Genomic DNA, 27516 nt, shown 5'->3' on the forward strand with positions numbered 1-27516 from the left:
TATGGAACTCGAAATAGTCCTTAAGAATTCCACGCAAAAGAAGAGTAACGAGACAAGATCGCTATACGCCTCGATTCAAATTTAATCAGCGTTCCAAATGTTACACATTCAAGTAGAACACAGACGGTTGTGTTCAAACTACAATTCTGGTTTTATCACTGTAAAATACCGAAAACAAAAATGGCTGCCATTTTGAAATTTGCAAAATGTGTAGAAACCTACGTGAAGTTGTGTAGATCTTCTAACCATGTTTATTTTCGTAAAGTTTAATTTGCTTCCATGACGAGTTAAAATTCTGGACACATTTCTTCATCGTCATCCATCTTTTCCATTTTAACGCACTGGATGCAAGCAGGCAATTCTTTGTGAATAGACATTCTTTGATCGACTGACAAAGGAACGACTTATTCATCAAAGAAATTACCCTTTTAACTCAACATCGATTTCCTTCGAACAGTTAAAGAACAATTCACTGATACTCTTCTTAAATTTAATCCATCAATTGTTCAACAAAACATCGCGTTATTCGAGTACATTAGACATTTTAACGAAATCGAAAATGCAGTCTCACCAGTTTTATTCCAGTTTTATATCCCAACACTGTTATTCACATTCATAATCCATCGTTAACACACACACTAATCGTTCTATGCTTAAAAAATATTAAACTGTTAAATAAAAACCATCCAAGTCCGAATTGTTGTTGTCCTTAAATCCAAATCGTCTAGCTTGTTTCGTCATTTTAATTACGTCACATGAGATACGTCATAAATTGCGTAATCAATTCAATGAAAATATAAGTACGGAAAGCTGGTTCTTCATAAATTTTAGTAAAGGACCAAAATCGTATGATTGTATGACTCAAAACCTGTGCCAATCTATGATGTAGTATATAAGTAAGATATATATTATAGACGTTAAATACCCGGCTGAGCCGGGCCGGGCAGTGATAATCTGCCCCAGGTCGCTAAAGCCCTCGGGCCGTTATGCTTCCTGCGGGCCGATTATCACTGCTTGGCCCGGCTCAGCCGTGTTTTATCATCTTAATAATCCATCGCAAACAAACACACACTCGTTAAGTCGTCCAACGACTGCGTACCCAATGACCTGAATGACGCAATCAGGGGTAAAATGCCAAAATAGTAGTCCCTATGTTCTAAAAATAACTGTGGAATAAACCTTATCTAAAAAATAACCGTGGAGAAAACCTTATCTTTTCTTTATGAGTCGTATTTGTTCTATAAAATCATTTAGCTGTGGGATAAATGTTGTTATGGAAGTGATTTAAAGATGCCCAACAATTTATAATAAAATTTATCCTGATATTTAAACAATTATTTTTCTTTAAACAGTTACTTTCATCTATTCAAGAGGTTTTTAAGATTGAAATTGTAAATATTGTTTATTTAAAAAGTGAACAACCATAAAACTTGACATTAAAACGTTTGTAAACAAGCCTAGTGGTTGCTATATATATATATATATATATATTGCCTAAATCTTAAACAATGTTTTTGGTTTCATTTCTCTTAAAATGAATTACCTTTTGGTTGCTGGGTTATGTTTTATTGTGTTGTTCCATTAAAATGTGCAGGATTTTATTTCTAATCAATATGCAAAATAAAATAGACATCTTTTGAGCTTTTGCCTGCAAATTAGGTAGTCCCTATAATCACATTTCCGCAAATTGCTTATTTGTTTGAAACACTTTGAACATGGTCAAATCAATAACATGTACTACTGTTAACGAGCCAATTTTCCTTTTCATGATTAATAATACGGACAAAAGCCCGCGTAGCGTGCGTTAACCGTTCATACATATGGAAGTTAAGACATAAAAATTGACAAAGGGACATCTCAAAAAAAAAAATTGCCACGCGACAATATAATTTCCGATGCTATTTATGACCTTGAACAAATCAAAAACAATTTGACATATGCTAAATCACATGTAAATACATACCTCAGGAAAAAGTATACAAATGACATCATAGTTGTGTAGCGAATTGCACTTAATATTCTCGCATTATTTGTTTTTCTCCGCTACATATAGACCGTTTCAGAATTAAGAGTACCTAATTATCTCCTCTGAATACTCATCTTCAGTGGGTATAAGCCATAGACTGGTTCACTACATATGTTGACAGTCTTTAAAAAACACAATTTGGGTAAACATAACCCGTCTTAAATATATTGCCCGAATCTCAGATTTTTTTCGAATGTATTTGCTTTGATCTTTTCGATATCTTATTGTTATTATTATCCTGACAAATCACAAACCCTTGTTAAAACAAGATGTGTTTGAGAAACACAATGTCCCCCTATATGATGTTTGACCTTGTAGGATGACCTTGACCCTTCACCACTCAAAATGTGCAGCTCCTTGAGATACACACGCATTTCAAATATAAAATTGCTAGCTTCAATATTGCAGAAGTGACATTACATGCGCAATTATGACCCATATACTTGACCTTGAAGGATGACCTTGACCTTTCACTACTCAAAATGTGCAGCTCCATGAGATACACATGCATGCCAAATATCAAGTTGCTATCTTCAATATTGCAAAAGTATTCATAAAATAAGCGATTTGGGCCACATATATTTGACCTCTGACCTTGAAGGATGACCTTGACCTTTCACCACTCAAAATGTGCAGCTCCATGAGATACACATGCATGCCAAATATCAAGTTGCTATCTTCAATATTGCAAAAGTATTCATAAAATAAGCGATTTGGGCCACATATATTTGACCTCTGACCTTGAAGGATGACCTTGACCTTTCACAACTCAAAATGTGCAGCTCCATGAGATACACATGCATGCCAAATATCAAGTTGCTATCTTCAATATTGCAAAAGTATTCATAAAATGAGCGATTTTGGCCACCTATATTTGACCTCTGACCTTGAAGGATGACCTTGACCTTTCACCACTCAAAATGTGCAGCTTCATGAGATACACATGCATGCCAAATATGAAGTTGCTATCTTCAATATAGCAGAAGTTATTGCAAAATGTTAAAGTTGGCGCAAACAGACAGACCAACCAACCAACAGACAGGGCAAAAACAATATGTCCCCCACTACTATAGTGGGGGACATAAAAAGTATTTGTTTTAAAAATTATAGTTGGCATCTTTATTTTCCCAGTATTCTCGCGGTATTTCAATAACGACATCCTACTGTTTACTTGTCAGAATTAGTGACGCATTTTCCATTCGCTCTCAGAAAGCAGTTTTACTGTGGTCATGAGCAATATATTGGTAAGTTGTCGTTGTTATCCATCAGTAACACATTTATTTACAAATTTTAAAGATATTCCGATCTAACTTTTTAGTCTTTAAGCTTTGGTTTTTAACGTATTTACACCTCGTCTGCTCGCACTTTAGTCTTTACCGAAATCCCGAAAGGTTACATACATGTATCACTCTTATAAGTTTAGGTCTAAAACCACAAAATCTAATACCGTTGGATTTTCGTACCAAAATCTTACGTAAAAAATCTTCCAGATTCGAAATCAACAAAAAAACAAGACATGTATAAATTGTCTGCATCATTTATCAAATTTTAAGATATTTGTTGGTTTCCCGTTTTTAGAAGCTGTTCTGCCAAGGCAAGAGCTGGGCATCACACAAGCCATTCTATCGAGCAAAACAGTTTTGGTGTCCAGAAATCAACAAAGGAGACATTACTGACCTATCAAAATTTCCAAGCTATACACACAGTTATATCTGTGGTGATCTTATGTATTTGTTCTGATGGTTTACTTGGATGGAACATGTGTGAACTTTAAAAAAACTTTGAAAAGTCTATATCTGTCTATCTATAAACACATATCATCTATGGCATAATAAGATCAGAATTGCAAACAATGTCAAAGGGTTGTTAAATTAACAATTTGAAGGCAATTATGCTGAAGAAATATGAAGGTTCCCATGCAAATTTATTCTGTATATCGACAAGTGTCTGCCAATAAATGTCAAACTAGTAATACAAAACTTACCACAAGTATGTAAAAGCACTAAGTACCTGTTGTGATAATTTTTAGTAAGATAGTTTAATTCTAAACAGTAGCAAATAGCTTGTTTAGTTAATGCATAATGCCATTAATATGATTTCCTTCCTATAGTGCAATTAATAAATTGGTTGTTACTTGTTGTTCCATGATAAATGTTTTATGCGCTAGTACAAAACCAGCAGTGTTAATTTTGTAAAAGATAATACAATGTCACTGCATTGATTCCTTAATTTTTCAAAGATAACATCACTTTGTAATTTCATATACGTAAATATTCTTGTACTGTGGGTTGATGACAGTGTTTTAGTATTACTTATTGTTTAAATATTATTTTATGCGAAAATACATGATGTGAAGTGTTTTGTATCTCCACACAATACCATATACCTTTTTATATATGTACTGAATATATATATATATATATATATATATATATATATATATATATATATATATACTTACATCATTTACATGCTTCTGCTAGCGGCATAGCCAAGAAAGACAATGACTGACATTAATAAGCTCATATGATTACTGATGATCTATGTTTTATTGTATGTGTTATTTGAATGTTTAAATAAAAAAATATGGATAACATTATGCATTCTAATATTTGCATTCAAATTGTAACTATAGAGCTACAAACTAAGTGTATGCAGTTTAGACTATCATGTGTGATTTTAGAATTGCTATGAAATGGCTAGCTTTTTAGTGGCGACAAAATTTAAACTATTCAACAATAGTTTGCGAAAGAAAATTAGAACCCTGCAGGATACATGTACCTGTATTTATTAAATATTTTAATTGCAAAACAAGTATGCTGTCATGCTGTTACACATAATTATACATTGATAATAAAAAAAGACAATTAGCGGTGTAAACGTTTCCAAAGTTGCAACAGTAGAAATCATTCTGCTGATGAAGTCCGTAGTAAACGGACAAAAGCTCCAGGTATGCATTTCAATACTTAGTGTGGGTGTTTTTCCCAGGAGGGCAAAGGGGCATGGCGCATTACTTTCAAAAAGGGCATTTTAGCGCGCAGTTTAGGCAAAAAAGGGCAAAAACATTCCCTGAATACCTGAATTACAGGGCAACATGTAATCACATCTGAAGCAGTTGTGGAAAAAATAACATATAAACAAGCACATTTAATGGTAATTGATGAATTTAACTTACTACGATTTATATTAATATGTTTACATTTAAGTTCCATGCTGTTTCAATAAACTGTACAGCACGACAAACATAATAAAGCAATATATATGCATATGAATCTAATTATACACAGATCCACTAACATATAAATGAAACCATGTTTGTCTTATCCCATTTTCTAACAATAATCTTGCCAGATGTTTAAAATAACATTGCGAGTAAATTGATTGATTACAATATGCAAACACTCGTTTCCGTGACATACATCCACCAAGTAGATTACAAATAAATAAATAGTGTTGTTGCTATCTAAAACATTTTTATGCATCGTTGATTATCACAGACATTTCATAAATTCCTTCTAAATGTATAATCTCCATCGTTAATTCGAGCGTTTACGACATTATTTGCCATTTTTGCCGAGTCGCAATTTAATTCTGTATAGTCTGCCATGTTGTTCAAATGTCAAATGATGTAAGCGACAGGTGCGCATAGCAACGTTAAAGCGTATACGCGATTCGCATTTTGTTATATTAGTATACGGCTCAGTAATTATTTCAATAATTAGCTCTAATTATCTTAAAGACGAAAGCGATAAAGAATAAATTTGTTTGTGTTTTTAAATGTAATTATGCGTAAAAATATATGTTTTGATATAACTGAATAATGCATGCAATGCACAATTGCCACGAGAGTAACATCGAGTTTTTCATCAAAAGTCTCCGAAGTAACGATTTTATCGTGGAGGAGTACACATTGTCAGAGACGATCTGCCTACGTCTCTGACATTGTCGACCGAAAAGTGCGCTTGGTATACCATAGCCTCTGGCATTATCGATTGATACTGACATGGGGTTATTCACGCATGACTAATTCACAGCTTTGGAGCAGTCTATCTATAAATCGAGCACTGTAATAGATTAAATCTGCTCAAATATAGTCGATTAGACGTTGACGTCTCTCGAGTAAATCAAGCACAGTCAGAGCGTCACAGACAATCAAGGACGCTGATTTTATGGACCAAGTTAGATCGTAAGGCGATAAAAGATGTTATCGATAAGGGCGCGTGGTGAAATTTGCCTTTGAAAAGAAGGGCGCGTGACGAAATTTGCCTTTGAAAAGGGCAGCGTGGCGATCCAGGAGGTGGCGTGGCTTTTTCGCCACGCTTAAATGGCCTGGGAAAAACACTAAGTGTGGGTAATTTGACAGTTTAAAACTTATTGGATTAAAAAAATCCTGTCAAATTTGTCAAAGTTGCAACAGTAGAAATCATTCTGCTGATTAAGTCCGTAGTAAACGGATGAAAGCTCCAGGTATGGCTTTCAATACATAGTGTGGGTAATTTGACAGTTTAAAACTTATTGGATTAAAAAAATCCTGTCAAATTTGTCAATCAGAATTGATTTGACACATCAAGTGTTTTTGATTATGTTAAATAAGAGTACAGTAAGCTAAAATCAACTGCTTTAGCAAGCTGTTAAGTTGAATTGAGACATTTGATGAAACAAACTCGATCTTTCCTAGGTAGGACCAGTACTTAGTGTCTTAAGGGTTATCAAAAGAATGCTACCACATAAGGGATCAATACAGAGACCTCCCAGTAACTAAGCCAGTAAGCAGACACCCTATCCACAACACCACAGCAACAGAACCAGCTTTAAATTCCTGTGGCTAGAAAACACAAAATTATAAGCTGCTAGATCTTTAAGCTAGAAACATGTTACTTGTTTTAAGATTTATTTTTTTGATGCATTACTTTATTATTGAAACAGTTATAATATTTTGAACACAATAATGTCCATATATTTTATTAAAAATAAATGGTTGTCAAAAAACTTAAAAAGCTTTAGCCCGTAAACTAGGTAGCACCTATAATCATATTAATTAATTGAGCCTTCATGGTCTAGGCGGTCAAGTCACACAGATATGGACCGTCCTGACCCACATAAGTATGCATCGTTCGCTTTTATATTATTATACATATTGGAAATATATATGTTATTCAATTCAACTACTTGTTTTATGTAAAACCTAGCGGCGAATATTGTTTAAATCTCAAAGTATTCATCCACCTCATGTCTGTGTTGCTCATTTGAAACACTTTTTTCTTCTTTATTTCAATTTTACCGGAAGCAGTATTCCTTTATGGATCAATACGGTCACATTTCAAAACGGTAGCAACACACAGTCTAGTTCCCACGGCAAAAGTGAGATGACAATATACTTATTCAGGTTCCATTTAATTAAATGTTTAAGCATCTAAGTATCAAGTACCAAGTATCAGTAAATTGATGTTTATTTACGTATCTTTGCTTTTCAAATAAACGCATTTTTTCCGGTATGACTAGATACCGACCAAAAACAGTACTGTTTTCGCGAAAACAGTCAAAATTACCGAAAACAGTGTTTTATTATATGAAAACAATGAATATTAAGACAAAAATATCCGTTTTTCCTATGCCTAGTTACAAAAAAGTAGACCCCATTTTTTCGCACATAAACAACCCATATAATTGAATCTGAAAATAAAGACTATATATATGTTGAAACAGAAGAACAAACGATACAAGAAATCTTCGTCATCGTGGCATAGTGGATATTATGTCAGCCAAGCGACCGTGAGGTAAAAAAGGTCACATTTTCAGCGCCACGAAAACAACCTTAAAAAGCCGCAGACGTTGACGCAAATCCTCAACTGTGCCCAAGAGAAGCATCGTAAAATAGACCCAACATTCCTCGAGTTTGAGGTGCGATCTGATGTGAATTGCATTCAGTCCATTTCTCATGTAATTCTTATTTAAAAAAGTATTTATTTCCTGTTAAGTCTGACAAAGAAGGTACAGTTCGGTACCACCGAACAGCAGTCAAACAGCACTTTCGACTGCTGTCTGTACACGTCTTATTGCGATTCGTTGAAGCAGATGCCCTCACTCTTCGTCATGATGTCACGAAAAAGAAGACAGGCTATGTTGCCGAACTTACCAACATTAAAGTCTCGTTCAAAGCGTTGTGATGGACTTTGAGATTGGTTCGTGTTAAGACATGTAACAATAGCTGGACAGTATAGTGTGTTGAAAGGTGTGTACACTAACTTAACGGTCAAAACGCAGACTTTTATTTTGTATGATACTAGCATGAAAACAATATTATATAATGTACATTTAAGCTGTAGTATCATATATATTAATTCAGGTTATGTTTTTATTATTTCTTGGAATTCTTAAGTCAATATTACAAGTTAATTAATCGTAACATATAATGTCAACACGGTAACTCTGAAACTGAAACTATAAAATAGATTGATTAATTGACGAGACGCTTTTCAATAGTTCCCTAGATCTATGTTCGCTGAAGCATCTTTTACCAATAGATGCTATGTACTAATGAAAGTAATATTGTAAAATAATTGTCCACGCCTGACCATTGCATAACTTTGATATTTTTGCATATCTGCCTATTGCCTATCGACATATTCCCATTATTCTATTTTTTTCCAAGCATACGTTATTTCACTTTTGTCTGCGTGTATAAAGTAGCGTCTTATAAACGATCGGAACGACTTCAGTCGGCAACGTCGAAGCGCATTAATTTGTAAATTATTTTAAACGTGAGTCATTCCATTTGAAAGTATTTGGCGCCGATCAATATGGTACTGAATTCTGCATAATATTGTCTGGATAATCTGCGTACAAGGGGCGATCCCTATGCGTTTTTGTTACATATATTGGCTGGTTGGTACAGGTTTGTTACAGTAACGCACCTTGAACTATATTTTCACGCTGAAACATCTGAGTTGCGTTTTGATAAAGTTAATATTGGTCTAAAAAATGCTTGTTTTCTTGCGAGAACAGCGTCCGATTTCGCAAACCAACTTTAAGACAGTTTTAATAATTACTACAGTCGTTTCTTTTATGAATCTTTTTTGAAATTATTTTTCCCCCACTCCGCAAGATCCTCCTTTTTCCTACTTCCACTGAGCCGTAGCTAGCTCCCTAAGACAATTGGGGAAATAACTCTCCAAAATAAACTTCCATACATCTGGAAGATGCAAAGTGCGCACTTGGATCGTTCCGGAACCCCGACTGCAACCCCTAATGATAGTGCACATAACGTTTGGATATTAGTTTAATATCGTTGAGAGATGTTAATGCATGCTCTTATAAGCCCATGTGTATATACAATTTGTTGTCGAAAATAGTAAAATATGTTGAGTAAGGCATACCAGCGGGGCTGATCCCTGACGGTTCTGATGACATGAACAGTATTCTGGAGAATTAGGGCGATTACTTCGATTTCAAGCGGTGCTGCCCGGGCTGTAGAGTTCATGTTGCAAGTTTAGAGGTTCTTCAAAGGGTTGCAATCTATGGAAGTCGTTCGAGATGGCGGACGTTGCACCTAGGGCCTTGGGGTGACGAATGGCTACTGGTTCATTAAAGTGTGTAGACATTGAACGTAGAAGCTTCGTTGAAGGCAACTCTCACTTGTTTGTCGCATTGTATATATTCGTGGCTACTCGTTTATTTTTTAGTTTTTAATTATAAGGCAGGAAGCCTGAGGAAAAGTATTTGTTATACTGTATTGAATGTTTAATTGGCCTTCCGAGGGCCTCGGAAGGCACAATATAATAGCGCTCGGGGGCGGCCTCACGTTAAATAAAATTGTCATTTTGCCAAACTGTTAAAAAAGTCCCTTTACATATGCATGGTAGCATGTATGCCATGCGGATGTAATCTCTGAGAATCATTCAAGTGTGTATATTTCCATGATGATGCATTATGTGAGGATCCTGGGCGTGTCCCAGTTTATTTAACTGATCTATTTGCCTGAGTAAAAAAGTTTAGAAGAATGTTTTATTGACAGATATTTAATGTTCGGCATGGTCGTGTGCAGTATACCAGAATGACCCGGAGAAAACTACACCAGTCCAGAAACTCACATGCTGCCGGAACGGGCACTGAATCAGTCCAGTTGGGGTGTAGTGATATCGCATCAGATGCACACATTTCCAAAAGAATGCACAGAAATGCTGCTAACAGCCTTGGTCGAGTAAAGTCATACAATAACGCCCATAATAACATCATCGGACACATGTTTTGTCAAATTCATAAAAATGCATGTGTATTGAGTGTTAACAATTCAAATGTTGACCACGAATTATGGCTGCAGAAAAAATACGATCACAGAAACCCACCATGAGCATGTTGTGCTAAATTGGCTGAATTGGCTGAAATGATAGTAAATGGTGAAAATGTCTTTTTTGTGGTTATATTAATCTTGAAGAACATATTTTATTTTAAAAGCAAATCATATTACAGATAAAATGTATATCTGCACTTTTCTAATACAGAAACAGTTTTAATACATGTAGTTGAAAAAAACTTTACTATCTGTGAAAACAATTCTAGCGCATCTGTAACAAACTAAGGCACATCATAGATGCCATTTTTCGCTAATGAAAATGCATTTACTAAATAAATTTAGCCACATTATGCGAAATTGGTCTTATTTAATTTGGCCAGTATATCTACATACCAGTCTGCGCATTAGCACAGTCTGGCCAGGAGTTACCATGGCAACAAATGAGATAACGAAATCTTGCCTGACTGAAAAGTGAACATGGTAGCGTGACCAGATTGCGCATTTCTGCATCACAAAGCTCAATTTCTAAATATTGTTATTGAGTGGATTCTAATTTTCAGTTCTGTGCGTTACGGGGTATAGCACAGAACGTATGTCTAAACATAACGCACCGCACAAAACAGGTATATGTGCGGTTCGTTCATGCGTGTGGTTGTCACGTGAGTGATGGTCACTTAGGTGGACATAGGCGGGAATTTGCACGGGGTGTTCATTGTTTGGTCAGTTCTACGCTAGACTTCGATCAGTAAACTTGTGTTCGTGTACAAATCCTACATCGTGTTGTCGACTTCAGCAGAACACAGGGTGTCCATGCTGCAAGATTTGGAACGCATCATAGAAAAGATAAGTGCTAAAAGAAACGTAAATCTGTAAAATCCGTTATACTGAATCTCGAGCATAGTATCGAGTGTTACGAAGAGGTAACAGAGTTGAAACGATGTATATTTCAAGTAACAATTTCAGCACTAGAGAAAGCCGATCAATTTACAAATAGAAATATTGATGGCACGTGACCAAAAATTCACAGGTCATTAATGGTAGAACACGACAAAAGCTTTCGAACTTATTGGGGAATAAATTGCTATTCTTTGTGGTGTTGTATACATTCTATATGTATATGTGTAAATGTTTTACGAGTCTGATGACGTAATGTTATTTGCAGAAAAATACAAGGCGATTGCATATAAAAATCGGAAACATAACGCCACGCGGCGCTCTTGACGGGTCATATCAGAAGCCGGAAGCTTCATCTAACATCGCAATACAAGGGGCTGAAACTCAATTACAATTGAGACGCAAGGACTATGTTTCGCATGTGGCGAACCGGGTCATCGGAAAGGAGCAGCTGGATGTTCAGCAAACAGCTCGACCAATAAGTTATGTTAATTATGTATAGAACCCCGTTATCAGAAAATGGGTAGTTTCGTGTTCGTCGGAAAACGTAACGTACAGAAAGTTCCTAAAGTCGAACGTGATCAAAAGGATCCAAGTATAGTTCGCCGGTAAGTTGAAGGAAGGCCCACGCGGTTAAGAAGCAGGAGACTACTGATAGTAAGTACATTTTCGATGTAGTAAATGGCGGTTATAAGTTTATTTTTTCCGTCGGAAAACGGTAACGTACAAAAAGATCTGTCTAAATGTATCAAAAGGATCTTAGTATAAAACTGGATCAAAAGGATCATAGTATAGAAATTGATGCTAGAAGCTCGCCGGTAAAAAGAACGAAAGCCCATGTAGCCAAGCTGTAGCAGGCTACGGATGGTTGTTACATTTTAGATGTAGTAAATTGCGGTAAACGGTAACGTACAGAAAGAGATAAAAGGAGCAATTGATCAAAAGGATCATAGTATTGAAATTTATCAAAAAGAAAAAATCATAGAATAAAAAATAAAAATTATTACCGGAAGTTTGTCGGTAAGTAGACTGAAAACCCACGTGACATTTATCATGTTGTTAATACGCCCGTTAATACGTTTATAGTGGTATTTAATAAGAATGGGAGGCCTCGATATATTTAAAATTATTATTTATTTATTTGTTCTACTTTCGATATTAGAGGAGCGTATCATGATATTGATACATTAACGAACGGTGTGGTTTGAGCTATCAAGAGAATAGCAGGCAGTGTTAGGTTGTTATAAGCTTATATTTGGCACGATAACGGCCGATCGTATATTTATTTATTTGTTCTACTTTCGATATTAGAGGAGCGTATCTTGATATTGATACATTCACGAACGGTGTGGTTTGAGCTATCAAGAGAATAGCAGGCAGTGTTAGGTTGTTATAAGCTTATATTTGGCACGATAACGGCCGATCATATATTTACTAAAACTCGTTAAAACTAAAATGAGGTGTACTAGCATTCTTACGTCAAATTGACTTAAAATAGTTATTTGCTTTTGTGATGATGGCATACATCACAGTGTAGAATATGAAAAAACATTATATGCTAGTGACTAGACGAGTTTGATGTTAACTGGCTGAAGAAACAGTATTTTGATTCCTTCTCAGAGAGTAGAATGGCTCGGGGATGTGATCGATATGCATACAATGCAGTTTTTCATAATTAAAAATTGAGTAGCTAGGCTAGAAAAAAGTATTGATTCGATGATCTATCTAATTTATCAAACGAAAGAAAAAGTAGTACCAAAAGATAAATTAATAGCTAGTCTTGTAGGGCAGACAATTTCCTTTCAGAGTGTGGTTGTAAATAAAGTTTGGTGATAACAATGCATATATACAATTGCATAAATACCAGAGCTAGTTGGAAAGCTCCCCTTATTGTAACGTTGCAGATATTTCCAAACTTAGATTATGGAAAGAAAGCACTAGGCAGTTAATCAACGGTGGAAAAGATTTCAAACACAATCAGTTGTTTTTGTGTAATATATTTGCTGATGCAAGTACCACAAGTGATGGTTTATGGAGGTTTTATAGAAAGTTGTAGCTTGAATGTAGATATAGGCGAAATGACTGTCAAGCTAACGATTTTCATAAAAATAAAAAAGCAAATTTATTTTCAATTTGTTTTATTCCATTGACGAAGAGAGTAAAGGTATGTACTCGTGGTCTTTGAGACCCGAAAATGAGAAAATTGGAATGTACATGATCTTAATAAAAAGAGCAACCTGTTCCCGGAAGTGAACAGATTATTGACGAAAAGAGAAAAGTTATTCCTGGAAGTGATTACTATATTACACTGTTAAAATCAAGGAGGTACACTGCCAGTGTTTCTATAAACGAAACAGGTAATGCATATTGTGATTTAAAATGAAGTCAATACATTAAGCCACCGGAAGTTGGTTTTCAAGATAAACCGGATAAGTATTCCGTCGTTCAACATGACGTAAGTAAAATTTCTTATGATCAAGAAAATGCCTTGCATACGGCTAGAAAAGGTATGTTATTGCTCCCGGAAGTGAGCAGAAAGAGTTTGCTATGGTCCCCGGAAGTGGACAAAGAGCCCAGTAGATTGCTCCCGGAAGTGAGCAGAAATTGTAGGCTATGGTCCCCGGAAGTGGACATAGAGCTCAGTAGATTGCTCCCGGAAGTGAGCAGAGATGCTCCATGAAGAGAGCAGAGAGTATGCTATGGTCCCCGGATGTTATATTATATGAAATGTTTTAAATGCTTTGCAAAATTCGTCCATCAAAGTGTATTCAGACAATAAAATGTAAAATCTATATTATTGAATGGTAGTCAAAAGAAATAGCTTTAGATTTAAATATGTTGTGTGGATACTGGATTCAATGAAAAGAGGCAGTGGGTGCCTTAGTTCAATATGGGGAAACAATGTAAACTGGTTAGTTCAGAAACTAGGTTGGTATTAATCTGTATCAATAAGATGATATCAGAGAAAGCAAAATGCATCCTTATTGTTCCAAAAAGGGGCAGTTCGCCTTATTGGCTAATATTGATTTGTCATACGGACATTTTAGAGATATTGTGAAATATTGCAAAAAGTTTGCTAGAGACTGTATGATTCCAGGTTGTTTTGGTAACACTAGATTATCATTAAATAAGATAGCGTTAAGATGCATATCACAATACAGTTATTGATGTATAGTACATATGTTTGACAGGAAATGTTTTGAGAGGTACTCTGAAGGAGCGATTAGAGGGCTCGGGCTTGCATGGGCTTCGAAGAGATAAGATGGCGGACAGAATGGCTAAGTAAATACTTAGAACAATCAAGAGCAGACAATACGGTGAAGAAAAGAATTCTTCATGTGCACATTTCATATACTGTGAAGAAAATGTAGTCGCCATGCCAGCCTTACATATATCAGTAGTAATGTACATGGCTCAATTGATGGATCTGTGTTTTACAGTATTAAATGGATCCATTCTTTAATAGTGTACATGATCCAAAGAAAGATTTAACAAACTATTATAAGAAGCTTCAAAGCGTGTGTGTTTCAAACCATCTCACAAGAAAGATGTATCATGTACATGTGCATTCATTAGAGATGATACAAACATTGTGTTTGATATAAGGAGATTCCACTGTTTTCATTGATTGATCATTTTTGGGTTATGCATGTACATGTATCATGCATATTAACAAATTAAGTGAGTTTGATTGTAATGACCTACAATTGAAATCTGATCACTTTGTTATTAATGTACGCCATTATAATACTGGCATGTTTACGAATGGTTCGGATATTATAATTGCAAAATGTACAACTACAACTTCCCATATGGCGTTTTATTAACAAATATGTAATTAGGAAATTGGTCAGATGAATCAAATGATTTTTTGTTCAAACCAGTTTTTGGTTATATATATGTAATTATTTAGACTAGCTAACGCCGAGGGCGTGTTTTAGAGATGTTTGAAGCGACATGGTCGATGGAAGTCTGATAGGGCTTAAGATGGGTACATTGATTATTCTCTAGACAAAAAAGCTTTTTATCACTAGACAATTGAAATTATAATTGATTTGCGGTTCGAATTTAAAAACTTACTAACCTTTGTTTTTGTTCTATCGCAAGCCTTGCCTAATGCAAAACGGGTTGTGTTTTTTGCTTAGTTGTGTGAAGACTTTTCCGTTCTGTGCGTTACGGAGTATAGCACAGAACGTATGTCTAAACATAACGCACCGCACAAAACAGGTATATGTGCGGTTCGTTCATGCGCGTGGTTGTCACGTGAGTGATGGTCAATCAGGTGGACATAGTCGGGAATTTGCACGGGGTGTTCATTGTTTGGTCAGTTCTACGCTAGACTTCGATCAGTAAACTTTTACTTTTTTAAATTCGAACCGCATTAGTAGTAAATTGGCTCAAATGGCATGTTATGTTTGTGTTACATAATGTTTAGTATTGGTTGTTTTCAGGTACAGTTTTCCAGAGTTATTTTACATGCGGTATCTGATGAATTTTTATCTCTGGTTTTTACCCTGGTCTTCAAAACACCAATTAAGGACACAATACTAGAAGTGATGTATACACATTATACAGTCCACTCTCGTTATCTCGACATCGGATATCTCGATATTCTCGATATGTCGAAGTAAGCTCAATGTCCCATTTTTTTCCTTCTTTATCTATATAAATAAACATCGCTTATCTCGATTTTCGTTATGTCGAATAATTCGATATGTCGATATAAAATTTTGTCCCGAGTCCCGATTTAACATGTTTTTACCGCGGTTTATCTCGAAGTGCGAATAACTTTTCCAGTGTCGGCAAAAGGTGAGAAACTTTTTCTTTGATACCTCACCGTCCCGCTACGCCCGGCTGCTCCCGATACTATGCGGTAGGAAATTGATCCGATTATTGCATCAATGATCACACGTGTGTAATGTCGTTAGCTATTAACACTTGATTAAGGCCTGTCACTTTAAGTGTCACTTTAATATCAATTAACTGCAATTAATACACAGCCTGCCGAAAGGCCGAAAGACTAATTGTTTTCACAAACAACATTCCAAAATGCATTGAGTTATATTTATGCGTATATACACCGTCGTTTACTCGACAGTTTAAAAAAATTATAACTGCATGTGTTCATGCAATTCTGTAATACTTAAAACGTCATTTTAAGCATTTAAATAGCAAAATTAATCGTGCCTCGTAAAACGCGTATATATCAGGAAGAGAGTATTATGCCACACGGTGACGGCTTTAGTAAAATCACTTAGCAGGTATTAAGATGTTAAAAACAAGGTAAATTTTCGTCTCATTTTTCTTTGAAAACGCCTAATCGGATATCTCGAACTTATTTTTCTTTGAAAACGCCTAATCGGATATCTCGAACTCTCGTTATCTCGATATGTTTTCTTGTTCCCGCCGACTTCGAGATAACGAGAGTGGACTGTAGTTATAATTTGTTATATAATTTATAGATCGAAAATTGTCCTGTCAAGGTTGTACTACGATTGTACTTGATTGCTATATGATACGAATATGTAATATTCGTGGATGTGTGTTGTCAATAAACTGATCGCAAGCCTTGCTTAATGCAAAACGGGTTGTGTTTTGTGCTTAGTTGTGTGAAGACATTTAAATATCAGTGCATAAAGTTAAATAACAAATTGAACCACACAAGTGCCAGTTTTCTACCAGCTCCGAGGTAAAATGTTAATTTTATACTCAAGTTAACATTTTATAATCAAGGCAAACATGATTCTCTGTTTATAGAATGGAAAAAAAGGCATCTTAAGTATGAAACACTTTAATGTACAATAAATAAATGAAACAACCTTTAAACTTATTACAGTACTTTGGAGAGATTGAAATTGTTTCTTCCTGATAAACATATTACAAATCTCAAAATAGATTAAATTCTTCAAACAATTCTTAATATTTTCTGAACAATTAACCAAAATGAACATGATCACAATCTGATTTCCGGTGCTGCATAAAACACAAACAAGAGGGCATGAAAGGTCCAAAGTCGCTAACCTGAGATTCAAAGGAACCAATATGTTCTGTGCAGCCCAACATGTCACTTGAACAAATGTTCTTACCAACTTTCATGACTAGAGAACACCCTGGCAGCCTTGTTTTTCAACAGACCAGAACCAGTTTCATACATATCCTAGATATCATTTAAACAAATATTCTGACAAAGTTTCATGAAGATTCACGAAGCCATATAAGGACAAATGCCCCGCCCCCTGGTGGCCATGCTTTTTCAAGCAACTGGAACCATTTTCGGGACAAATCTTCTGACAAAGTTTCATGATGATCGGACAATAAATGTGGCTTCTAGGATATTAACAGGGTTTTACTATAACCATATAAGGAAAAATGCCACGCCCCATTGGCGGCCATGTTTTTGCCACCAACCAGAACCATTTTTGAACTCATCCAATATATAATTGAGAAAATTTGTCTGGCAAAGTTTTATGATGATCGGACAATAAATATGACCTCTAAGGTGTTTAATAAGAAGGTTTTACTAAATCAATATATAGCCATATTATGAAAAATGGACCACCCCCTGGTGGGCATGTTTTTAAAGCAAACGAAACCATTTTTTTAAATCATCCAAGATATCATAGGGTCAAATATTCTGACCAAGTTTCATGACGTTCGGAAAATAAATGTGGCCTCTAGAGTGTTAACAAGGTTTTACTACAGCCATATATGGAAAAATGCCCCGCCCCATGGCGGCCATGTTTATCAACCAACCGGAATCATTTTAAAACTCGTACAAGATATTATAAGGATGAATCTTCTGACTAAGTTTCATGAAGATTGGACAATAAATGTAGCCACTAGAGTGTTAACAAGATTTTATTAAAGCCATATATAGCCATATAAGGAAAAATGCCCAGCCCCTTGGCAGCCATGTTTTTTAAGCAAACGTAACCATTTTCGATCTCATCCAAGATCTCATTGAGACCAATCTTCTCACCAAATTTCATGAAGATTGGAAATAAATGTGGCCTCTAGTGTTCACAAGTAAAATGTTGAAGTCGGACGACGGACAAAAGCTCACTATGAGTACATTGTGCTCAAGTGAGCTAAAAACTCGAGTTCCCATGCAAGTCTGGTAATATTCAGTGACAATGAAAAAAGCCAATTTACCATTGAATGGTTCGTATCATACTTACTTTGGTAATATAAACCTGCAACATAAACCTGTGGCAATGCGCCAATAGATATCATTTACAATTTATTTGTATTCATTCATTCCTCCAAAACGAGTAATACTAAATAACCACTTCTGTAATATATAATCTCTTTTTTTTCATTTATTTATGTTTTTGGTGGGGGTATGTCATATATGAGGACACAATTGTTCTGGTATAATGGTGTTTTAAAGAACGTACGGTGGGTAATTAGCTTCAACAATGCCTTACTATGATAATTAATGAGTAAATTCACAAGTTGAACATATCCATTGTGCATATATGCCTAAACTGACCCGCCATGTGATTCTGGCATGGTGATTAAGGGTCCTATTCACAGATTTTGGCATGTATTGAAGTTTGTCATTCAATGCTTAACTTTGATAAATGTAAACATTGGATCTAAAAAGCTCGAGTAAAAAAAACAAGAATAAAATGAAAGAAAGAAAATAAGTAACCATCAACTGGGCTCGAATCACTAACCCCGGAGTAAAAGTCTATCGCATAGACCACTAGTCCGACCGTGCACATGCAATGATCGAAGAATTTTATACTTTATATAAGCAATCCTCGTATTAGCAATCACAAAATATAACGACAACAACAGAACTCTCCAAATTATTAAATCGTTTCGCGTTGCAACGCTTTATAACTTTTAAGGTTTTTAAATCGTCAAAGGATGCATATAATTTAGAGCATGGTTAATGTTCAGTATTACTGTTTGCTCACAAATAACACAACTCAAAACGAACATATGCGAATCTGAAACAAGTTTTATTTATAATTTTGTCAATTTACCAATACGTGAAAAGGCCCCTTTAATATAAACAATTGATGCACAATATTTGAGTAGCGTTGCATTTATTATATTCTACAGTATTAACTATGTTTCACAATAGCCATTTAAGGAAACATTAACACCCTAGTGACCATGTTTTTTTAACCTACCACAACCACCTTCAAACTATCCAGACATATAATTCAAACATGTTAACCTCAACAAGGGACCAATGTCTACCACATGAACATGATTTGAATAAATATAGTTGAGGACCACAAAACGATATTACTGGAAAAATACCAAACCTACCCGGTATGTGCCATGCGGTTTAAGAGAAGCTTTGAAAAAATTTAATATTATACATATACAGGAAACAAGTAAACACACAGCGGGTCCAAATAAGCATGTTTTGCAAAAACAGAACCACAATTTGATGTTGAATACCGAAAAACATATCTAAGGGCATTATGATTTCAAGAATATGATAGCTCCAGTTCATGAAATGTTTTAACCCAAGCCGCATGATTCTTAAAAACTTGGTAGAGGACCACAATATGATATGACATGTCAAATGTTACAATTCCTTTAAGGGAATATTTTTAATTCTGTTTACTATACTAGTCTATATTTATGATGAGATAACTGGCGTGTTATTGGTTTTTCTTTTTTTTTTACCTAGTTTTTGACCCGGCACAACCCAGTTTCAAACTCGGCCGAGATTTCATTGGGACAAAGCTTCTGACCAAGTTTCATGAAGATGGGACAAGAAATGTGGCCTCTAGAGTGTTTACGAGCAAATGTTTACGGACGGACGGACATACGACGGACAAAGACTAGTCACAAAAGCTCACCTGAGCAATCAGGTGAGCTAAAAATTTAGTTAGCATCAGTAGACGATGTTACAAACCAATAATTATATGAAGCCGTGACCTCATGGTATCGGAGAATTGTTCAATATGTTCATAGAAATGTGTGTTAAGCTCTAGAGGCCTACACATGCAATAGACTGAAATGATGAGACATTTTAGAACGAGGGTCACATTTACATGGTTCAAACAGAAATCTCAAACCTAAATTCAAGCACTTTTCATTGACTTTTTAAGGCCAAATTTTCATTTTTAAGGCCGAGAACGGTACGTTAGTTTCCTTAAAAAAAAGCATTTTTCATTTGCTCTTAGATTGATTTTCTTGTTTACCGTACATTCCTTTGTATAATGCGCAGTTTTTACCTCCAAATTTCAAATTAAAAAGTTGCTGCGCGTAAAACATTGATACAACGCTTTCCTTGCTGTTAAATTGTGAATAATTCATTTCGTAATCGTAAATAATCATAATAGCCGCCATTTTTGTATTTCAGAAAACTACACCCTATAATCTAACAGACTGAAGGGGCCGTTGGCGAAACAACAAAAAGTCGCTAACGGCATATATGAACGGTGAAGCATTAGTTATTTACAATTAAATAAAATGTTGGAATGAAGTATGCAAACATTTATTTGTCTGTGTTTGTGCACTTCTATATTGGAAACTTATGTTGGACTGGTTAAGGTATTTGGTCATTTTTGCAGGTAACCGTAGGTTTGAACAGGGACTTCTTAAGTTTTTTCCGGTTTGGTCCAGGTTTTATTCGCATTCATTTTTCATCACATTCACGCGTGTGTAACGCGACAAACAATAACCCAACTTTTCCAACATAATAGATTTACAGTTTTACGTCAATACTGACATGTCTTAATAACTATTCCATGCCCCACAAAGTTTTATTCAGCATTCAAATTTACAGTACATGCTTTCCCCGAGGAAGAATGACATGATGTACATGAATTCTTATTTTCTCTCGTTTTACACGAAATGCACGCGGACTGTTAATCTGTTGCTAGAAAATTACAAAATTGTCAGAAAAGTACAGTGCTGTGCTACCCATGCTCCTAATCATAATGACGCTTCCTATTTTAATGCTTACCTGTAATTAAGCTTTCCAATGCCCCGGATTATTGGATTGCGCAAGCCAATAGTAAAATGGCGGCCATTTTCGGTCTGATTTGGTCGTAATATTTCCCTTAAGATTGATTTAAGTTTATAATTAAAGCGGAGATAAAAGTAATTTTCAGCAGAAATAAACATTTTCAAGGCTTTTTCACATGAAATAAGCACTTTTCAAGCACTTTATCAAGGCCAACCTTTGTTCAAGGGCTTTTCAAGCCTAGGACTCGTTTTCAAGAACTTTTCAAGCCCTGTGCGAACCCTGATTTAGCCAACATTTCAGGAGAAGTGTTAAGAAAAAGTTAACAGATGCATCCCATGCACGGAATTACAGATCACAGAAGACAGGGCTTCTTAAAGCCTCCCACCAGCCCAATGCGCTCTGGTGAACTAAACACATAATCTTATTATAAATGAACCATTTGTAGTTTTAACTTTCTCAAGATAAAAAGTGTATGGTAAATGGGCCACAATTCATTTGGTTCTCCTTTATTTACAGTCACAATCTCAGACCTGGAAAGAGTGTAACAGACAGACACTGTGAAGAACAGCCTTTTTACAACGCTTAGAATATTAACCACCTCTAAAACAGGGATTGAAATAAGCAGTGACCAACGGCCAATGACCTCTAAAATTAGTGGTGAGCCAAAATACTTTCTGAGAAAGCTCAATCTTTAAAAGAAGTATTGACAGGAGGCTGGGCAACCATGGCCAAAACTGAAAAGGTTAGTTTCTAACAAGGATTACAAGGCAAACAGGTGAATGACTGTCATGCAATTTTAAAATATTAACCACAAAAAGAAAATTTTCTGATACACAATATCAGGATCCAAACGCTGCAGGACCTCCAAAGTGCCCGTCCGTAAGATATGCTGGAAACAGTAGTTAATTGCATTTAAAGAATAATTTTAGTTAGGTTATGTTTTTGACAGTACCCAAATGTCAGTAAGACATTCTACTTCCACTGTCGAATTCGTCCTACAGGTTTCAGAAGTGTGCAGAATCCAAAACTGGTTTATATATGATTTTATACTTCTTTTTGTAAAAAAGTATGAACCCGAATTGAAAAGATTCCATTTGGTATTAAATAACAGATTTAACACTATTTTCTTACTTAGAATGCAATTGTGCATTATAATTCAGTTACTGTGAAATCTTTATTATTCCCTGAGCATTGATTTTCTTATATTTCGTCAGTAGACCGATTGGCAAATTTAAATTGTAACAAGGGCTGTTTGTAAAACATGCATGCCCCCCCATATGGGCTCTCCGTTGTAGTGACAGCCATTGTGTGAATATGTTTTTTGTCACTGTGACCATGACCTTTGACCTAGTGACCTGAAAATCTATAGGGGTCGTCTGCCAGTCATGATCAATGTACCTATCAAGTTTCATGATTCTAGCCATAAGCGTTCTTGAGTTATCATCCAGAAACCATTTTTTATTTCGGGTCACCGTGACCTTGACCTTTGACCTAGTGACCTGAAAATCAATACGAGTCATCTGCCAGCCATTATCAATCTACCTACGAAGTTTCATGATCCTATGCATAAGCGTTCTTGAGTTATCATCCGGAAACCATTTTACTATTTCGGGTCACCGTGACCTTGACCTTTGACCTAGTGACCTGAAAATCAATAGGGGTCATCTGCTAGTCATGATTATTCTACCTATCAAGTTTCATGATCCTAGGCCTAAGCGTTCTTGAGTTATCATCCGGAAACCATTTTACTATTTCGGATCACTGTGACCTTGACCTTTGACCTAGTGACCTGAAAATCAATAGGGGTCATCTGCGAGTCATGATCAATCTACCTATCAAGTTTCATGATCCTAGGCCTAAGCGTTCATGAGTTATCATCCGGAAACCCTTTTACTATTTCGGGTCACCGTGACCTTGACCTTTGACCTAGTGATCTCAAAATCAATAGGGGGCATCTACGAGTCATGATCAATGTACCTATGAAGTTTCATGATCCTAGGCCCAAGCGTTCTTGAGTTATCCTCCGGAAACCACCTGGTGGACGGACCAACAGACCGACATGAGCAAAGCAATATACCCCCTCTTCTTCGAAGGGGGGCATAATAAATAATTATGCCCAATATCAAATAACAACTAGAAATGGCGCGGCAGAGGCTGATGCGTATCCCCACGCCGCATGTTTGACCTAGGGGCGCCCCAGGGTTGGTAATGGGGTCATGCATAGTTGAGATTGACCGTATTGTCATAAGAAAAGTTCAGTATCAATTAGAAGTGAATCGGTGGAGAAATGAAGAAGTTATAGTAAAAGGCAATTTTGGGTGGGTGTGGTCTATGTGGGCGGGGCGCCCCAGGGTTAGTAATAGGGCCATTCATAGTTTAGATTGACCGTAATGTCAAAAGAGATGTTCAGTAGAAGTGAATCACCCCTGGGTCAAACATGCTTCGTGGGGATATGCGTCGGCCTCTGCCGCGCCATTTGCTAGTTACCAATTGTGTTTTTATTGAATGTTGCCTGCTTAACAATATATACTGTTCTTACACTTACACTTATAATAGTCATTACAACCTATAATGTTCACACCTTCTCTGATTGGTGCCAATTAAGATAAGATTGTAGTCTGTTTGGCCTTGGTTGTAAATGAATAAGACTAATTGGAAATTGTCTTCATCGCTTTAAACACTCCTTAACAGACATTCAGTACCACTTATCCGCAAATAAATCAATGAAGAAGTTAATTGGCATGCAATAAGTAGATCCTGTTACTATAACCTCATAACAAATGAAAAAGTTGATTTTGTGACCTCATGCAAGTGTCTTCTAATTTACCAGCCTCTCTTCCATCGCGATTTATCGCGGTCAATTATTACAAGGAAAACGGAAAAATGACATACGCATTTTTAAAAACCAAAAACCATCAAATTAAAGTAATGGCTAACTAGTCATTTTTTGAAAACTCCAACATTTCATACTGACAAATATAAATGGTTTTACAGTATTCTTAAGCACTTCACAACATGATTTTCTTGCATTTTATTTATTTTAGATTCATATTTTATTTCATTGTTTACCATTCAATATTTCATTTACGGCATGAAATCATTAAACCTAATTAATTGAGTTTGAAGAAATGTAAAAATGGCACTATGATCTAAACATAAATGTGTCAAAATACTTTGCAACCTGAAATAAACAGATATTAGTTACAGCATTTAATTTATTAAACATATACTTATTGACACACTGTATAATTATTTTAAGACAACTTTCTCTCCTGTATGTATCCTCATATGTTTCTTCAAGTAACCATTCCGGTTACATGCATAACCACACACCTCACACTTGTAGGGTCTTTCTCTTGTATGTATCCTCATGTGATCGGTCAAGTTACTATTCTTGTTACATGCATAATCACACACCTCACACTTATACGGTCTTTCTCCTGTATGTATCCTCATGTGTGTCTTCAAGTCACCATTCCGGTTACATCCATAACCACAAACCTCACACTTGTACGGTCTTTCTCCTGTATGTGTTCGCATGTGTGTCTTCAAGGTACCACTATTGTTACATGCATATCCACACACTTCACACTTGTGCGGTCTTTCTCCTGTATTAATCTTCATGTGATCTATCAAGTGACCACCCTGTTTGAATGCTTCACCACATGCCTCTCACTTGAACGGTCTCTCTCCTGTATGAATCCTCATGTGTCTTGACAAGTGACCAATCTGTTTGAATGCTTCACCACACACCTCACACTTGAACGGTCTTTCTTCTGTATGTATCCTCATGTGATCTCTCAAGTGACCACTCTGTTTGAATGCTTCATCACACACCTCACACTTGTACGGTCGTTCTCCTGTATGAATCCTCATGTGTTTCTTCAAGCCACCACTCTCATTAAATGCAGAACCACACACCTCACACTTGAACGGTTTTTCTCCTGTATGTCTCCTCATGTGATCTCTCAAATGACCACTCTGTTTGAATGCTTCACCACACACCTCACACTTGAAAGGTCTTTCTTCTGTATGTATCCTCATGTGTCTCGTCAAGTTACCTATCTCATTACATGCATAACCACACACCTCACACATGAACGATCTTTCTTTTGTATGTATCCTCATGTGATCTGTCAAATTACCGATTGTTTTGAATGCATAACCACACACTTTACACTTGTATGGTCTTTCTCCTGTATGTTTCCTCATATGTCTCTTAAAGTCACTATGATAGTAACATGCATATTCACACACTTCACACTTCAACTGTCTCTCTCCTGTATGTATTCTCATGCTTGTGTGGCCACTGTTTTTACTGGAATAACTGCAAAAGATATCGTCTCTGATAAGGCCTAGTTCTCTGACGAATTCATCTCCGTACCAGACAAGCAGTTCCTCTCCTGTAGAAATAGAAATATGAACAAGTTATCTATACGAAATTAAGCAATTGTTAACCCTGTTTTTAAGAAACACTAAAATTCTTCACTAGGCCTGTGCATATGTGTTAATTGTATTACACAACATTATTGGTTATTCTTTTTTTCTCAAGGTTTTATTCTGAGACTAAAATATAGGAGAGGGCAAGCTGAACGTTTTGGTTATTTAATTTTTTTTCTTAATATTTTGTTTTAAAGTTGTATGCTTTAAATGAAATGGTAGAAAGGCACGTGTTCACTATCGTTGCGACATGACTTCATTCCCAACCAGACATAATAAGAAGTTAGTTTTTTTAAATTTCTTGAGTTCACCTGACATTCAGTGTTGTGTATATGTTTACGTATATAAAGTCTTTCTAGACCTGAGGCGAGGACTTTGAGTGCGTCTTAGACAGCACTCAGAATTGGGAATAAGTTGGAATAATAGATCCAATGTCCAACTATTTATTTAATTCTCTTAGGTATTTAATTTTGGTGAGGCCTTGTGCAAAGGTGAACTACATTGAATCTTCATATCTTTAGTTATAAAATATGTATGTACCTGATGAAACGGGCTTCAATGTACAGTAATAGATGCCTCCTTTATACTGAAATGCTAAAAGGTTCTTATCTGCCTCCTTCATTGCACAGTTCACATATCTCATCCAGTTAGAGGTGGCCTTATTCTGGGCATCCACAAAGCGGCTCGGTTTGCCTACCTTATAGATCTGAATTGCATAGAATCTTACTATAAACAACCAACAGATTAAAAAGATTGATAAACAAGAAAACATGATATCTTATATACTTGTTATTAATGGCAACATCCAATTCTGACAGTAACAGTTTAAAGAATGCATTTACAAAACTAACCAGCTACAATGATCATACAATACTTTCTACAGCATAAACAGAATTAGCAATTTGTTCTTAATGTTTAAGTTTTATTCATGTCAAATAGTACAGTACTTCACACCCTTGAATTACTAACAAATTTTAAATAAAAACTCAATCAGTTTCACAACAGGTGAGAAATCTTTTCATGCCAGAATGATTATATAGAACACATTTCAGTTATATCAACTAGAAATATGTCACAGATACTGACGCCCAAACAACATATGTTTGGACAAAAACATCAAAAATAAATCGGTACATTGTAAAACAAGCAAATTCGTTGTTTTGATATCCCCGCCAAATACATTTTGTTTATGGATGGGTTTAGAACTACAAGAAAAGGTATAAGTGAAGGGTTGTGCCTGATAATTAAGAATAATTGATTAGATCAGGACATTTTGAGAATCCATTTTAGTATAGTAGAATCCTTACCAAATAAGGAATATTAAATCAAAATGTGTGATTTTGACCTTTGTGTGTGACATTGACCATGACCCAAGCAACATGGATCTTATATTTGACACTCGGCTAGATAATGGAGAACAATTGTGGACAGTTATTACAGAATCCCTTGGTGCATAATAAAGGAATGACTAAATAATGAATAATTAATCAAATTTATGACCTTTGACCTCAATGTGTGACATTGACCTTAGCCCCTAGGATTATGGCGAGTTGAGTATGAAGCACCCCCAGATAATAGAGAACAACTATGGCAAGTTTCATGACTCTGGCTCAAGTGTTCATGGAGATGAAGCTCTTTGCTTATATTAAATCGTATGTTTTCTAGATACAAAGGGCAATAACTCCGTTATTAACGAATGGTGTACAAATTCATTTGGCGTGCATCATCCTCTTATCCATATAAATAAATATATATCTATACTCATACAAAGTTACAATGAAATCCGCCAAAGCACTTCCAAGATAAGGCTCCGGACACAAAAGTGAGCATTTTTTCAAGATACAAAGAGCCATAATTCCGTTATTAACAGATCGTGTAAAATTCCATTTGGCGTGCATCATCCTCTTATCCATATATATA

The 27516-nt window shown here is 35.7% G+C and overlaps 2 protein-coding genes and 1 long non-coding RNA gene across 8 annotated transcripts in view; 1 reads left to right on the forward strand and 2 right to left on the reverse strand.

Moving 5' to 3' along the window:
* The window catches only part of LOC127864550 (uncharacterized), a 190362-nt gene that overhangs the window by 85794 nt on the left and 77052 nt on the right, over window positions 1-27516 (reverse strand). The window contains exon 1 of one of the 4 annotated variants that reach the window (XM_052404283.1): window positions 7253-7338. The exons of 1 other annotated variant lie outside the window; for it this stretch is intronic. In XM_052404283.1, coding sequence (XP_052260243.1) covers window positions 7253-7272 — 20 coding nt within the window. In that variant the 5' untranslated portion in view covers window positions 7273-7338. Of the gene's footprint in view, window positions 1-7252; window positions 7339-27516 lie in introns of those variants that run through there. 2 more of the 4 variants (XM_052404284.1, XM_052404281.1) reach the window with 2 other exon arrangements.
* Window positions 11702-16797, forward strand: LOC127864563 (uncharacterized). Its single transcript, XR_008042083.1, has 2 exons — window positions 11702-12450; window positions 12600-16797. It is a non-coding gene; the product is annotated as an uncharacterized LOC127864563 (long non-coding RNA).
* LOC127864552 (zinc finger protein 227-like) overlaps window positions 24354-27516 on the reverse strand; it is a 174796-nt gene continuing 171633 nt past the window's right edge. For all 3 annotated transcript variants that reach the window (XM_052404291.1, XM_052404293.1, XM_052404292.1), the window contains exon 9: window positions 24354-25161. In XM_052404291.1, coding sequence (XP_052260251.1) covers window positions 24829-25161 — 333 coding nt within the window. In that variant the 3' untranslated portion in view covers window positions 24354-24828. The remainder of the gene's footprint in view (window positions 25162-27516) is intronic.

This window comes from Dreissena polymorpha, chromosome 1, assembly GCF_020536995.1.
Source record: "Dreissena polymorpha isolate Duluth1 chromosome 1, UMN_Dpol_1.0, whole genome shotgun sequence".
In the NCBI taxonomy this organism is placed as follows: domain Eukaryota; kingdom Metazoa; phylum Mollusca; class Bivalvia; order Myida; family Dreissenidae; genus Dreissena; species Dreissena polymorpha.